The following is a 16,669-nucleotide window of genomic DNA, read 5'->3' as shown; positions in this document are numbered from 1 at the left end:
CCGTTACGCGTTTTAAAGTTCTGTCCACGGATCACAAAAAAAGTGTGCGTTCTTTCAGCAAAACGAAAACAATTTACACACATTCCTATGTGTGATTTGTTTTCGTTTTGCTGAAAGAACACACACCTTTTTTTTGTGATCCGTGGACAGAACTTTCAAACGGTGGTTGTGTTTGAAATTCCGTAACTTAAAAGTACACGAGTGATTTGAGTGATTGTTGTACTTAAAGAAAGCTTATGAATTGGGCTTTCATATGCAAGATTTGCAAGGCTTTCGAAAATGCGACATGCAGAACTTCACTAAAACAATAGTTCCGACATTTGGGTTTCGGGTGTTTTTTTTTTACTCACCCTTTACCATATCATTATTTTATAATGTGATACAAACTGGATACGTTACACGGAAACAGCACTGGGAAGGCAGAGTGTTTTGTAAAAATTATATGTAAATGTAAACATGTAAATGTAAGTTGTAGCCTACTGTATAGATCTAAGTTACTTTTCTCTAAAAAGTGGTCTTACGGTATTTTGAACACGTTTCTGATTTTTGGAAACCGTCCAATCAAATGAAACTGTAACTTTGGAATGAGCGTACAGGGAGATAGTGAAGCCGAATCGCTTTCCAAATTTGATGCGAATACAGAAATTGTGATATTCAAATTCCATAGTTATCAACTGGTTTTGTGAAAGTGCTTGATATGGTTTTTGCTTTGCTTGCTGCACAGTTTATAGTTTTTGGAATTTCTTAACATTTAATTTTTTTAATGTTACATTTGACATAATGTTCATGTATAAAGTTTTGTATGAAAAGACGTTTTTGCCCTGTTAGCCCTGGGTTCTGACGAATTTTGAGCATTACATGAATATGTATCTGCAATTCAAGTGCCGAAAATTGTTGATTAAGCCTAGGCTGCGTTCATATAGACCTGTTGCATTCAGAAGACATGTTTGAGGTGTTGACATATTTTAATTTAAGGGGTTTACTCATACTTATGCATGCGTGCGGAACAAAAGCACACACTCCAAAGGTGGCTGCAGTGCATCTATACATCATTATTTTGTGTATGGCCGGAAAGACGTGCGCTTTTCCAATCCACTACTCATAGACGCGCATGTCATTGTCGGGCGTACCAAAGTAATTTCTGAATGCCTCATATTCGTGCGCATCAGTTTAAAGCTATAGTCCATCATTTGCAGCTATCCGAAAAGTAACTGGCGTAATTACTGTTGAAAAACAAACTGGGTTGAAAGATAGTAAGGGAACTAAACTCCCTGTGAAATTATTCTTTCTGGGAAGCTGTCATTTTGAAGTAATCAACGAAAGAAGGCATTTCCAACAGTGATTCTTAAGAAGCACCGTAGGAAAATTTAAATTAGTAGTTCGTTTTGTTATTCAGCGCAGTGCGCACAAGTATTGGAACGACGCACACGCCGCGCGGTTGTTATAATTCGTCGGATCAGTGCGCGACGCCGCGTATAGCTGCAATTCAAAACATGATTCAGTAACTTTTGATTTGAAATTGAGATCTTAGAATGCTGCTTTTCTCGGAATGTACAGCTGAAGCTTGGCTGAAACTTCATCAGGTTAGTTGCTCCGTATCCTTCATTAGATTTTGAACACTTGTGTTGCTTCAAACGAACAAAATGCACTAATTACAAATAATGGACTATAGCTTTAAGCAACGATCTGGATAGAACAGGTTTCACTGCATGCACTGTTATTTGTTGAGTTTCCGCTGCCCTGGATCTGGGCACTAAGTTTCAACCAATCACAGAATGACACAATCTGCGATCACGTGGTGTGTCCCTGTAATCCAATCAGATCAGTCTCTGATCACGCGTATCACCTTTGGGATGTGATTGTGCCAATCTGGAAGAATAAAAACCTAGCGATCAAACTCTGTATCTGCAACTCGGCTCATTTGCAGAACGAATTCTGAAGTGCATGCGAGATGATGCAACGAATCTGTGTAAAATGGTTTGTGTTTCTGCTTTGGCATTAAAATTTTATATTTTGAAAGATTATTTGTAACTGTGCTAGATTGTAGACTCAAACATGGTCAGAATTTCTTGTAAAAAAATCTTGCTTAGTAAAAGAAAAGATTGAATATACATGTAGTGTTTGATCGTGAAGTCATGTTTACCCTTTTCATGCATGGATGAATATTTCTCCATGCTCTTATAGAACTGATTACCCTACTACGAGATTTGTCCTCGCATTCAAAATTAACTTTATAAGGCCTTCTAAAAAATCACTAAATAACAAATAGTTTCTTACGTCTTTGGTTTAACTTTAATGCCAATGTTTAAAATTAAAATCATGGTTTTTTTTGTGTACCGTTAAATATAAAATTTTGTTATGCCAGAAACGGGCTCGAGTATTCACGTGGAATGTATAACATTTTAGTTTCACTGAAACTATGGCGAAAATTATTGTGTTCTTAAAAAAAGACAAGTGACCAACCCAACAGAAGGGGCGGGGCAGCGTAGGAGATCCTGTGGGAAATGACCACTGCACTGAAACAAAAAAGGAGCAGTGTGCGTTTTGTGGCCTTTATGAAAGTCTTCCGCGCGACTTACTGAAATAGCTGGTTATTGCCGATTTTCCCCCGAATTCCTTTTTAAAGTAAATTTTCTAGCAATACAAAAACAATTCACTTTATCGACAGAAAAGTTATGGATACACATATTCAAAAACGTTAGGCTATTGAATGTATAATTACTTACAAATTTCGTATTAGTTGGAGCCGGACACTATGTCCGATTCAAGTGGCTCTGTTGGGGCGTTTTTAAGAAGCGCGAAAGCGGCAACCAAAAATAAAAGCCAATTTTCCAGAGGGTCGTAGAAGCTCAAAAATATTTTTTTTTTAAGAAGGGTTTTTCGTCCAAATAAAACATACAAATGGAATTTTCGTTGGGGAAAGCCGCTTTGTTGAAGAGCACGCGAGAAAAGACCAGCAAAGATCCTTGGCTGTTCTCCATCATGATGTTAGACAATTTCATCCTTCGATCACGAAAGATTGGGTATGAAATCGAAGCAACAATATCAAATAAAAAGGAACCCACGCACTGACTGCGTGATATGAAGTAGGATATTCTTAGAGGCAACTTGAGCTAAAAGTAGTTCATAAAGGGACCTAGATACTGCCAACTCGGCTGCAACTTTTGTTTATAAATAGTAATACTAAAGATAAGTGATTTGTACTCGAAACCATTCAACAATGCCATAACATTGTTGTTTCTTGCTAACTATCATAAAGTTATTTTGCAGCTAAGAAAATTCACATGAACACTGGACCTCACGTTCTGAATTTTGTTTATTTTTCTAGAGATTAGTTACACCTAGCTGCAGAAAACAAGATGTACTTTTCTAAATTTGGATGGAATTTTCAAAAACAAGAACACGAAAAGTGGACAAGCGAGAAGATTCGATAAACTGTACCTGCTGGTAGTTATAAACTCGCTTCGGTTCTGTCCACGTTCGATTCGATTCGTTTCGGTTAGGTTTTCTGAAAATTAAAGAGACAGAAGTAAAAAACCTCAGTTTGTTTTATGAGTGAAATTTGGAAATAGAAAAGCTTTTGTAATACCCCCATTTGTGTTCATATCGGCAGCGCTATTTTCAGCCAAGAAGAGGCTCTCGTCGCAGAGATAAGGCAATTGTTCGATCATCGTATCAATACTCTATGTATAGCGCTTATCTGAAGCAGGTCATTACCAAGGTCTGCAGTTTCTATTTATTGATTATTCAATATTTACCATAAAAGACATCATTGTGTTTTTAGATGTCTGTCAACAGACCCGTGAATAGGATGTGCTAAATTCAACCGCAATGATAAGCGAAACCTACTTATTTCGTTTCACATGCAGCTTGGTATACTAAATCAGGCGACAAGAACTGTCGAGGAACGCTTTTTTATACCAGTAATTTATTAGATTGTTTATATAAATGTTTTCTTTTTTTACGTCAAATGTTGGCCTACTTTGGGTTGATCCAGTATCGGTTTTGAAGAAAGCCGAAATTGCATGCAAGCATCCAAAATGTACATCTGAATCTAATTTACCACACCCGGTTTTAAAAGGCCATGCATTTTCACCCTAAACGAATAATTACATATAGTACGAGCAGACATAACATCATGCGTGCTGAATATTTTAAGGTGTTGCGTTAGGTATCGTTCGTTTCGCAGTAATACAGGGTGAGTGGAAAAAGCGGAACCCAAACCCCATAAAGTATATTTCATATTTAAAAAAATATGTAGCACTAAAAATAATAATGACTGAAAAGCCAATTTCATAAGCTACTTTTAGATGAAATAGAATTGCTCAATCCATTCAAAGAATATCACCATTTAAACACAATGACCCTAAAACCTGACTCGTCCCCCCCCCCCCCAAAAAGCAATTCATTGTGTGTTTTGACTGTTTGGAACATCAAAGAAAATGACACAGAATACTTGTTTCAACAACTGTCCTTCAAAAGGACACTGTTGAATATGTTTAACTTTAAAACAGAGGTTTTATCGCTGGTGATGTTTGAAGACAATTGCGACGTGCGACGATTCTTGAAAACGCATTTGGACGAGACGGGTTTTAGGATCATTGTGTTTAAATGGTGATATTTTCTGAACGGATTGACCAATTTCAGTCATTTTTTTAAATGCAAAAGTACCTTATGTAATTGGCTTTCCAGTCATTATTTTTGTGGGTGCTACATATTTGTTTTTAAATATGAAATATAATTTGGGGGGTTTGGGTTCCGCTTTTTTTGACTCACCCTGTTTTTATAACATGCACTCCTTGGTCAGAATTGACCCAATCTAAGTCTATATCTGCACAGTCCTTTTCTGGGTTACAAAAAAAAACCTTTCTGGTCAAAATTACACTTTTCTGGGTCAAAAATGGCATTTTTCTATTATTCTATATCATTTGATCCAGAAAAGTGTCAAGTTTGACCCGGAAAAGGACTGTGCAGATAGACTCAGATCGGGGTCAATCTTAAGTTTTAAGCTCTGGCAGAAGCTTCTACATGTCAAGTGGCGGTCGGTCGGTCTTGTCTGTCTGTCTGTCTGTTTGTCTGTCCCCGTAAAATTGACCAAAAATATTTAACCAAAAGTTGAGCAAATACCATGCCGTCGTCAGTAGGCCTAAATGCACTCTAAAAGGTGTTTGCAACAATTCGTGAAGTTGTTTGTGAACATTTTGTAAATGGAGGCAAGATATGTGCAGTAATGTTGTATCATGTGGTACTTTTTGTAGTGGTTGGACGGGTGATTCAGAAGGAGGAAATGAAAATTTACCAAAAGTATGGTGCTCCTTATGTGCCATCTACGTCGCATTTTTCGCCAGAGCTTATTGTGCACTGACACTTGTTAGAGTGTGCAGTGCCGGTTAGTGTGCCCGGTATTTTTCTTTTTGCAAAACGTTACATATCTCTAAACCAAGACCCGTATAACCATGCAGGGGTGGATTCGGTTGGGGTGGGGTGGGGCGAACGACCGTCAACCCAATTCGACATGGGTCTAGTTTCGCTCGTACCCCCGCCCTGCAAACAGGACGCTCGGATACTCTGATGAATTTACGCTCTGATTGGTTGGATTTTGCGTGACCAGTGACCTGCGCGTCATCACGGTCTTGACTCTGCAAGGTTTGAAACGGCCATTAAGACTGATTCATTACTCTTTATTGAGTTTAGAGATGGGTTTTTTCTCATTGAAAAGCGTAATAATGTAGGAAATTCTGTAAAACTTATCTGTGTTGTAAATTTACAATCCCCGTCACTCGCCCGTTTCGAATCACGAACGGTCGGATTACATCAAAATTGTATCCACATGGTCCGCAATGAAACAGAAATCACATCCGGTATGGAATGTTGTCATTGCTATGGGAAGATTTCGGATAGCATTTGCGCACATTGACTAACTGCGGTCTTGAACAGCTGCAGCCAGATGCTTTATACATAGGTCATAGGCCACTTCCTTCACAAGATTTTGTGAAGCTCATCAGAGTATCCCAGCGTCCTGTTTGCAGGGCGGGGGGTACGAGCGAAGGGTCTAATAAGCTTTCCCTGTTCCTTGCTCTACATGATGGTCTAACTGCACTAAATTTATCGTGCGGGTCTAACAAGTTAGAATATGTGTCGAATATGTCTATGTTGGCCTAAATATGTGAAAAGTTAGGCAGAAGAAATGCCCACTTTTTGGTAAAGTAAAACAGACCAAACCCTATCAAACTTGTAAGTTGTTATAGTGCTACAGGCAACTCCGCGCTCACAATCCTCTCTTCCTAATTGTTGTCTTTTTGAAATACCCTAATATTATGTACACAGAACTTGAGTCGAGTTGTTGGCTTTCTTTGAAAAGTTGAGCAGAAGGAAATGTCAACTTTTAACAGACCATCCCCTCATATCAGACTTGCTTGGTACAACCCCTTCCTCACAATCCTCTATTCCAAGTGTTTGTCCCTTTGAAATACCCTGAGATTATGCACACACAACTTGACTCGAGACCCGCTAATCCCTACGGCAGCTAGCGGTGTGTGTCATTTGCCTCTGCCTAAGTTTATCCGCTTCGGGCGCATTACAAGTCGGCAACTTCAGACGCCGTGTTCCCTCCAATCCAGCCGACCTCTCGCGGTATCTAACACGCACGACACGGCGACCTTTAAAACAACCCACACAGGAACCTTACCCGTAGTATGACGGCATGCTTGCTCACCACACCACCGCTGGAGCCCACGCTGTACGTGCACACACACTGAGCCGATCGAGACACTCATCTTATTTTCGAAGAAGGCCGCAGTACTTCCGGTGTCGTGCAAACAAGACACAACTCTCTCACGATCCTCGTAGATCCTGAACAAGGAGTCATTTCTGAGACCATTCCCACCACCTGAGAACCACCATCACGGTCTTGCTTTTGAGGACGGCGTAAGGCTCCTTACATTTCTAGGCAAGTTTCACATGACCAATCTCCTTGAGAAAGTTGTGTCCTTTCTCTATGATCAATTGACTGGCATTGCTACATAGGGAAGCAATTGTTTTTGCCTATTAAGTGCTGCATGGGGTCATTTGAGTTCGCGCATTGAATGTGGCGTTCGTGCACAAAAGTGACAATGGAACTTGAGAGATATTGAGAGGGTGGTGTTTCAACTTTAATGGTTCGTCACATCTTCCAAATGTTTGAACAGGTCATCTCACGGTAACAGGTGGGTTAAAGAATACTCTTTTTAAATATGGTTTTGAGCCGAGTTTTTATAAGGTAGAGAACGTTTATAATTGTTTTGTGTGATGAGATTTGATCCTCCATGGTTTCTGTATCTGTATATAGTCAGTAAAGCATCCCAGGGCAAACTTCACACCAACTTAGAGAGAAGACAATGACAAGAAATTACAGTTTTAGAGGTGGGAGGAAATCCCAGAAGATATTCTGGGTAAAACCCACGGAATCAGGTAGGAACTGAAAACCCAAATCCACATATTGACCCAGGCGGGATTCGAACCCGGGTCACATCACAGCGGTGGAAGGAGAGGAAAGAGCCGCTACGCCAACCTGACAGTGACAACTTGGTTTAGTAGTGACGGTGTTTTAATATCATGAATATTGTGAAAGTAAATATAGAGAGAAGCAGTGCATGTGAGCAAAACTTTTATAACGTTTTGGCTTGAGTTCTTTGATCTATAGCTGAATCATGGCTGAATTGATGTATACTAGACTTCAAAAGTTAAGACGAAGACATAAATCTCTCACCCGTGCATATACGAGGCTCGCGGTGTACTATACTCCATTGTCAATCATTGCGATTGACTGTAGGATTGCGGTCAGAAAGTTACACTGTATATCCGGTCTGTAATTCCTCCTGAAACCGTATAGCACCATGTTAATCCCCGCTAATCCCAGATTTGCCTGTCATCTGATTTTCCCTTGTTACTTTATCTCTGTATTGTTGTCACCCTTTTCACGGTCTTGTAATCCGTTTTTAAGGTAACTTTTATACGCCACGGACGCGATGTTTTTTTTTTAGTGTCCCATTATTAAACCTCCGAGGAGCGAGACACATGGCCGGCACATGCGCGGAGGTAGGATGGTGACAGGTTATTATCAAGCTTCAACATGTGTTAATCGTCGAGTGATAAAAAAATCTCTCAACTCAACTATTGTTTTCCATTTTTCGGCTGAAACTACCAAAAGAAATCGGTCTATAAACCCTTCCCATTGTTTTACTCATCATTTATATTACTTCGACCTAAACTTTTAAGATGCAAGGTTGCACATGGTTGCATAAGGCAAATATTCTGAACTTAAGAAAAAAAACATTTATTCAAAACTGAACACCATTATGTTGTTCACAGGCTAACCACCACCTGTTTCACAGATCAAACTGTACAAAGGAAAAACTACCATTGCCTGGGCCTAATTATTGTGTGTCCGTGACATTTTATAGGTTGTAAGTTCGCCCTCTGGGAGCAAACGATCGGAAGCACAAACGTGTAAATTATATGTTTTGGCCGGTAAACTGTTTTCAGGTTTTTTTGGTATCGAGCAGAACTTTTATGCGCTTACAAAGATTGCGCAGCGGTTTCGCAATCTTCGCAGGTATACCTTTGAACTCTCTGTCGGCCCGAACTTGACATACTGGCTGCCCGTCTAGAAATAGTTCATTTATCAGCACCGAGCCATTCTTTTAGGCTTTATCACCACTCCAGATCTTATTGTGTGATATAAAAATAAAACTCTTGATTTTAAAATAGTCCAGAGTGGCCAAAGTTCGCGCAAACAATCACTGATAATGTCAGGAGTATAAAGCTGTTTTATTCAGTTCCATATTTGGTTTCGCAACGCTCCATGCAGACGAAGGTAAGGCAGTATTTTTAGAGAACTGATAAAGTTTTAGGAAGATTTTCTAGGGCTCGTAAGTATTTTGATGCTAAAAAAAAATCTTCACAGGGGACTTGCAAAGTTAACAGGTTTATTCAACTCCAACCTATGACGAATTTTAGACCTTTAAGAGAGGTGTGTGTGTACTTTTCGAAACGTACCCCTCTGGCGAACCTGTGCTTGTTTGGGGCCGTTGTCTCGTCAGAACACGGAATTCGGTTTTCTTACATTCTTGCACGTTCTTTCTGTCAAAAGCCTTAGGCATAATTGATTCTATCTGGAAAATTCCCTTGAAATATCCTTCTTTAAAGCCTAATTCTAACCTTACGAAAGGATTGTTTCTTGCTGGTTTCGTGTAGCCCATTTGATTGTTGATGGTGTTTTAGGAAGGACTAGCTCCTGTTGATTTATGTGCTAAGCACAATGAACTAGCTTAGCGCTGCCAAAAAAAACAAAAAAAACTCCGAAAGGTCATGTACAATCCATGTTGAAATGTGACTTTGACATGTATTTGCTTTTGACTGGTTCTATTTTGGTGTTACTATAAGCAAATGCTTTTGCTTACCGGTAATAGGCTTGCACCGCAAGCCTGAAGCTTAGAAACATGTAGACAGGAGACAATGAGAGGAAATTACAGTTTTAGAGGTGGGGAGAAAACCCAACCCCAGACGAATATTCTGGGAAAAACCCAAGGAATCGAGGTATGGAAACCCAAATCCAAATGTTGGCCCAGGCGGGATTCGAACCCGGGTCACGGCGGTGGAAGGCAAGGAAAGTACCGTTGCGCCAACCCGACTCCCTATGCTATCATTAACCCTTATTTGTTTGTCAGGAGCTACTGGATTAATAATATCCACAATACTTACGCAACTCATGAATAGATGGACTGCATTCAGCGGCCATCTTGGAGGTGTGTTTCGATACGTTGATTCATTCGCAAAGAATGCACAGGAGGTCTACTGAATCGTATTCCTGTTGGACAAAAGTATACACCTCTAAGATGGCTGCAGTGCAAACGATCTATGAGATCACTGCGTGCAACCTCGTCTCCATGGCTTCGAGAAGTACACTGCTCTCTCGCCCATGGTGTTGCATCATTTTGCATAGTAGTCTTAGGTCAACCTCGTCCCCAGTGCTTACTTTATTTCCAACCTCGTTTCCAATAGTAAACCCTGGATAGGAAACTTTCTTCCTGTATCCTGATTCGATACCGCAATTGGCTAGTAATGGATTTTTATCGTGTACTTGGTGTTATTATTCACAACGTGCAGTACGTGTTTTCGCGATCATTCGTCCACGCCTTCTCGAAAATACTAATTTCCTTCCAGTTTGTTCATATTAATATGAAATGTGATACTGCATGTTGTCTCGATAAGATCGTAACAGTTTAAATTTTAAAAATCGTGTTTTCGTAACTCACGCCGTGCTCGCGCTGCGACGAATTGACTCTGTTTTTACCCCAGACACCGCAATCAAAAACAAACGCTAATGTAAAGCATATCCAATGCACCACACTATTCCTCATTTGCATGTTCAAAAATCTTGCACATCCAAATGATCCAATACCAGGGTGAGAGAGCAGGTAGTGATGGGCGCGTACTGTTCGACACCCTGGGGACGAGGTTGGTCTTAGGTATTATAATTAGAGGTGCAAAATGGTCTGGTGCCATTGCATAACTGCCAGTCGAACATAATTATGTGCAACTTTTTACTCCTCCTAAAAGTAAGAACACTATTTGACATCCCTTTTTGGTTAATTTGATTGAAAATCGCACTTCTTTAAGCATTAAAAGAATGTCCTTGCTTTTCCGAACAACCGAGGGCGCTGTTGCTGTGATGTCATTTCAGGAAGACACTGTTCTGTTTAGGTGTTTTCTGTTCAAATTGTGAACCCAAAAATGTATTCATTGAAAACATTTATGAGAAAAGTTTGCTCACTGGCTTACTGCCAGGTACTGACAACAATCACAACATCACGAAAGAAAAGAAGATTTACGACAGCGATATGTCCAAAAAGTCTGGCAACTTTTGGTGCTGAAACTAGCGCAACATTGAGGTTTCTGCCTGAAACGACATCACACTTTTGCTCATGAATATGGAAATTGCATTTGCATAAATTCCTAAAAGGCTTCAAAATACCCCTTGAAAATGGCGAAAATTTAACAAAAGGGTAAATTACATAGCATGGCCCTTTAATTTCACCAAACTACACGAGACGAATCCTATGCTTCATTAGCAAGCTACTCCATGGCCTTCTGTTGAGACCAAGGATGAAGAGGACTAGACTCTGGGAACGAGGTTGCACTACATGCACTACATGCATGGTATTGACGTATGCGTAATTGCGTATCCATATTTTGATACGTAAATGATCAATCCGGATGTCGTGTAGGTTTGTCCGCTTTGGAACAATCCTATGAGAGAAAAAAAATGTATAATGTAATGTATAATGTACGTGTCTGCTTAATATTGCAAAATACCCGCTATGAGGCAATCCGACAAACACCGTTTAATCATTAACTGTTTGCGAAGTTTTGCCACCCAGACAAATATGAAGAGCATCCGCGTGGATGAATTATATTAATAGGCAGTTGTTGAACTTGCGAACCTAGCCAGATAGTGATATTTTCGTCTGATATTTTCGGCTGCCTGCTCGAGATAATCGGGCGATTATTTGTGGGTGTATCCAGACTTATCGCCTCACTTTCTGCGGCCTGTGATTGGCTAGCTTGCCCGCGGGGAACAGCCAATCGCATTAAAGGCCGGCTTGCCGCAGTTCAATGTCCATTTTGCATGGATATTAAAAGGTGCGAGTCGGGGTAAATTTGTCTCAATTCGGAGAAGTCATTGTATTAAAAGGCACGGCAACCTTGGAATTACCCTGTTGGAAATCGCTTGGAGTTCGTTCATTTTTCAACGCGGCAGCTGTATTGTTCCAAGTAAGAACATGTGGGAAGTTGTTGTTTCAGAAACATCATGCAACTCTTAAAATCTAAAATTCTTTCTGATATACCTTTTGAGAACCGATTGGAAAGCTGGTAACTGCGCGGAAAACGAAAAAGTCTGTTTAACTCTCGACTAGATTTCTATTCACCGTAAATTTTCCAGTCAATATTTCTGACTGGAAATCAAGTTATTTCGACTCATTTTGCACCCTTCTCATCATAATCAGGGTCAGCTGGGAGTCATGTTTCCCTTTATCTCTCACGGTTCCATAAAATTATCGAACAGTTCTCTAATAAGTGTGATCTTAGATTCTCTGATTACATAATTCAAGATGTTTTCTGTTCCATGTTGAATCTTTGCAGATCTGAGGTCTTCCGTTTTCAGCAATCATCATGGATATCGTTCTGAATGTCGCCGATGACTACTTCTTCGACAAGTTCCACGTGTACCCACAGAGCTGGTCCAACGACTTGTGGATCCGGCAGGTCTGCAGCTTGTACGTGTTGACGTGTCTCTCGGGAGTCGGCTTGTATCTGGCCTCGGCGAGCTTCAACTACTTCTTGCTCTTTGATCGTCGGTTAGAGAAACATCCGCTGTTTTTGAAGGTAGGTGTTACAAAATTGTTGCACCCAAAACCAGCAAACTTTTATCACAACGAATCAACTTCCAAGATACCAAAATGAAATCAAAGACTACAAAAAATACATTAAATACTGTGAGAGTTGCAGGCTGTACCGTGCTCATACTTAGGCAGCCAGACATCTCAATTCCTCGATTCTGTTGAGAATTTTTTTTTTAAAAACTGCATGGAAAGAAAACGAGGAACTCCGCATTTAAAAAAAAACATATACGAAGACAAACGAGATGGAAACACTAAAAAAAAAAGAGCCCTTGTTAAAAGGGAAAGTAGACGGACGAACAAGACAAACACAGAAAACTAAAAACGCGTACGCTATACGCGCACCACTCATCTGCCACACATCATACCAGTTTACCTGGGCTAATCTGTTTAGAAGATTAATCTTCAACCAGAACTGGAATTTCGAACCACTAGACCCAGATGGGGGTACTTTAACCGTTGGTGAGACGATATCCACCATGCACGATGACATCCACCACATTTTGATCTTGGCAAAAATCCGCCTTCTTCTTCAACAGCAATTCGTCTGTCCTGTGTAAACATCAAGCAAAAACTCACAAATTCCATGTCCAAAGTATCACATATTGTCATCCATACGGAATTATAAACTTTGAATTTTTGTCTTCTTCTTTTGTGACCACAGAACCAAATAAGGCGGGAAATAGAGACCTCGGTGAAGATCCTGCCTGTCATTGCCGTAATGACGGTCGGCATGTTCTTCGTAGAGGTTCGAGGCTACAGCAAGCTATTCGACGGAATACCAAGTGGGGAACTCGGTAAGTTATGCCATAGCTGTGGTATGAAGATAGTTGTGTGCTTGTTTGAAATGATGTTGATGAACATCAGAGCTTTTGTATTACGAAGTTTCTAAGATTATATAGAGAAGCAACTTTGAAAGAAACAAGTCAGAGTTTCGTTTTCGGTTCCATTCTCCCATTTTTTTTTTGCATGAAGGACTTAGAGAGTATCTGTGGCTTACCAAGCGAGACTTTACCAAGCTTCCTTTTGCTGATATCGAGGCTCGGATTAATTTTTTTTTTCACATGCTGTCTTTCGTAAGAAATGTTTGCAATGTTGCAGTTTTATTTTACTGTTAATTTACTTGCTGTCTTTTCCGATCAGGTTGGTTGTTGATCACCCGAGACATCCTTGGTTTCATCTTCTTCACCGATTGTGCCATCTACTGGATCCATCGCTGGATGCATAATCGTCTTGTCTACAAACACGTCCATAAGATGCATCACATCTGGAAAGTCCCCACCCCCTTCGCAAGCCACGCCTTCCACCCCATCGATGGATTCTTGCAGAGCCTGCCTTACCATCTGTATCCCTTCCTCTTCCCGCTCAACAAATACGCCTACTTGGTGCTCTTCGTGCTGGTCAACGTCTGGACCATCAGCATCCACGACGGTGACTACCGGGTGCCAGCGTTCCTTCGACCCTTCATCAACGGCTCGGCGCACCACACCGACCACCATCTTTACTACAACTACAACTACGGGCAGTACTTCACGCTGTGGGATCGGATCGGAGGGTCCTTCAAAACGCCCTCAGCGTTCGAGGGAAAAACACTGGTGGAAGAGATCATGGACAAAGAGAGAAATGGGAAAAACCACGTGGACTAATTCAACCAATCAGATGTGTGGTACTACTAGCATCGAACTTTTAACTAAGAGAAAATGTGAATGGCCACACATGTCCTATATATTGACTTTGATACTAAGCATTGACTTTAGAGAAGAAGAAAGTGTGAATTTGATCACTATAAGTGCTTCATTACTAGCATTTGACTCTCGCTTTGAAGTTTAATGTGAACTCTGTTGCTTCAAAACGTCTACCATAGTACGGCCATCATTACGGGATGGTTTTGCTGGGTTGGCTTACAGGGGCGAAACCAAGATTGACGAAAACGAGAAGGGAAACTGCAATACACCACCTTAAAAAAGTAAAGTGAAGAATGGTTATTAAATCGAGATGGAGCAAAGCTGACTTCAATTGCTTTGGATTCGCCCCTGATAGCAAGGCGTTTATATTTATTGGTAATTTTTTTTCTATACAATAGAAAATTGTACATATAAAAAAGACAAGGTATTTTGAATCGGGTATTATGTTCACTTTAAAATTGTGTACTGATTGCCTTTCTTATTTAATCAAAATCATGAAATGAAGGATACGTTTTAGTATTAGAGGCTGACAGAACTGATAGAGGGGATATTTTTTTTTCAGTGCGGTTTAAAGATATTTTGATTAACACTGTCAAATCGTTTAATTACGTTGAGGTCCATAATCGTGTTTTTAATTGATTTACAATCAATTAAATTTGGTAATGAATGCAAATAATAAGCTGTAGTGCGGTTAAAAGAATTGACCTTTGTTGTCGTTTGTCTAAACTTGTTTGCATTTAAACTGTTGTTTTATTCCCTTTCCTAGCTGATATCAGCCGCAGTTGTGCCCCTTCGTTGTAAACCCAGTTTTATATATAACATCATTGGTTCCAACATGGCGATATATATACCGGTACAGCATTGATTTTATCGTCTTCAAGTTACTTAGGAAAACTTAACTTTTGCCAAGAATCCCTCCACTAGTTGAGGGGGGGGGGGGGGGGCTCGTCGGTTGGGAGGGCAACTCGCCCCTTCCCGGTGGCATGGAGGTTTTTAAAGAAAAGTTTAAGACTGTTCCGACGTCGAAACAATTAAGTCTTAATTTTGCCCCTCCCCCCCCCGCCGGCATAGAAAGCTGGATACGCTATTGCATCGTCTACCTGTGCACATGAATATAGGCCCCAACCTCTCCACGCAAATTTACACGTTGCATGAGAAAATAATGAGGGGCGTGGTTCGGGAAAATTTCTCTCCCAATTTTATCTCAACCTACAACCTGCCAAGCAGTGATGTATTATCTATTGGGACCAGTTTCTGTATATCTAGTTTTTTGGGTGGTGGTGGTTGGTTCGGGAGAATATAAACCTCAAATACCTGATACGCCCTCCCCGTTGAACTGCGCCAGTCAACCTCTCAACACATACGGATCCGCCCCTCTTGGCTCCTCCCTCTATAACCCCCTTCACAATCTGGGGCACGTGGGATTCATTGTTTATACTCTAAGTTCACTTTCCCCTTTGATTTCATCAGGAATTCAGAAACGATCACTGATTAATCTCGATTGCAGTCCCAACATTCCTGATTCCTCCAATTTTAGTATTATTTTTATACACCCTTAGGGGGCCTAGTCCATGGAATATCTCCTTGCAATTAAAGCAAAGGTCTTATGAACAGATTCGGCTATTAATTATGCAAAATAAGACTGTGTCTTGACCTCGAAATTCTGATATAGATAGATAGATAGATAGATAGATAGTGGTTTTTTTTACACTCGTGGCCAATGGCCAAATTACAGAAAAAATACAATTGTAAAAAACCCATTAAAATGACAAAATTAATTTACATCAATATGACGGGGTCCGCTCATAAGTCCGACGCCTCATAGGTCCGACGCATCATAAGTCCGACAAAATCGCATCCCCCAACCAAATAAAGGCCCATAGCTCCGACGCCGGCTCGCATGGGCGTCGCCAGGATTTTTTTCTAGAGGGGGGCAAAACATTTTTTTTTTTCCCAAAAAATTCTTGTATTTCTCAACAAATTCTCGATTTATTAGTTTTAGAGGGGGGCAGGGACATTTTGCCCCCACCCCAACCCATTAAATTTACACCACTATGACTTCGCGCCTCTTTTTCTTTCTTTTTTTCTTTCTTTTTTCTTCCTTTTTTTTTATTGCGGTGACGCATGAAATTTGCATGTTAGGAGGGGGTCAATTTTTTTTTAAGTCCCACGATTTGACCGTGGTGATATGTACATGTATGTTGCCTATTTTCAAGTAGCATAATACATGTAGGGGTGTAAATGGCGCCACCAACGTCAAAATAGTCCCCCCCCCCCAAAAAAAAAGTCATTTTAAATAAGTCATTTTTAGTAATGATCTTTTTCATGATATTACGAAGTCAAAAGTTCAGGTGTGCAACCCGGCCCAGGGTTCGGAATCTGGGTCATTCACATGACTCACTGTTTACCGTCGCGTTAATTTTAACCGAGTTTACGTCATCATCGGAAGCGCTTAAGAAAATCTCTCGTCTCTTAAAAATTGCTGTTTTCCCATAAACTCGTTAAGTTGGCGATTTATTTTAGAAACACGAGAGGCCAGGAAAT

General features: G+C 40.4%; 1 protein-coding gene and 1 long non-coding RNA gene across 4 annotated transcripts; both read left to right on the top strand.

Annotated features, from left to right (window-relative positions):
* The first annotated feature begins 206 nt into the window (after positions 1-206).
* On the top strand, positions 207-2,111 carry LOC119739423. Its single transcript, XR_005272571.1, has 2 exons — positions 207-1,168; positions 1,673-2,111. It is a non-coding gene; the product is annotated as an uncharacterized LOC119739423 (long non-coding RNA).
* Positions 2,112-6,503: 4,392 nt separating this feature from the next.
* On the top strand, positions 6,504-14,843 carry LOC119739422 (lathosterol oxidase-like). 3 transcript variants are annotated; one of them, XM_038214369.1, is made up of 4 exons: positions 6,504-7,205; positions 12,184-12,426; positions 13,105-13,237; positions 13,584-14,843. In XM_038214369.1, the coding sequence occupies exons 2-4, from the start codon at positions 12,214-12,216 to the stop codon at positions 14,084-14,086; spliced, it is 849 nt and encodes a 282-aa protein (XP_038070297.1). In that variant the 5' UTR covers positions 6,504-7,205; positions 12,184-12,213; the 3' UTR covers positions 14,087-14,843. The 3 variants fall into 3 exon arrangements, with proteins under 3 accessions (XP_038070297.1, XP_038070299.1, XP_038070298.1); XM_038214371.1 differs by lacking the exon at positions 6,504-7,205 and adding an exon at positions 8,812-8,854; XM_038214370.1 differs by lacking the exon at positions 6,504-7,205 and adding an exon at positions 11,708-11,814.
* The last annotated feature ends 1,826 nt before the right edge of the window (positions 14,844-16,669 follow it).

The sequence above is a fragment of the Patiria miniata genome, unplaced genomic scaffold (assembly GCF_015706575.1).
Source record: "Patiria miniata isolate m_02_andy unplaced genomic scaffold, ASM1570657v1 HiC_scaffold_30, whole genome shotgun sequence".
NCBI lineage: Eukaryota > Metazoa > Echinodermata > Asteroidea > Valvatida > Asterinidae > Patiria > Patiria miniata.
Note: the sequence above shows the minus strand (reverse complement) of the source record. Positions and strands in the feature narration are given on the sequence as shown.

Excerpts from the sequence above, each read along its gene's own strand:
- LOC119739422 (XM_038214369.1), top strand. The coding sequence starts at position 12,214 with ATGGATATCGTTCTGAATGTCGCCGATGACTACTTCTTCGACAAGTTC. Across the intron at positions 12,427-13,104 it reads AACATCCGCTGTTTTTGAAG|AACCAAATAAGGCGGGAAAT; the intron begins GTAGGTGTTACA and ends TTGTGACCACAG. Across the intron at positions 13,238-13,583 it reads AATACCAAGTGGGGAACTCG|GTTGGTTGTTGATCACCCGA; the intron begins GTAAGTTATGCC and ends TTTTCCGATCAG.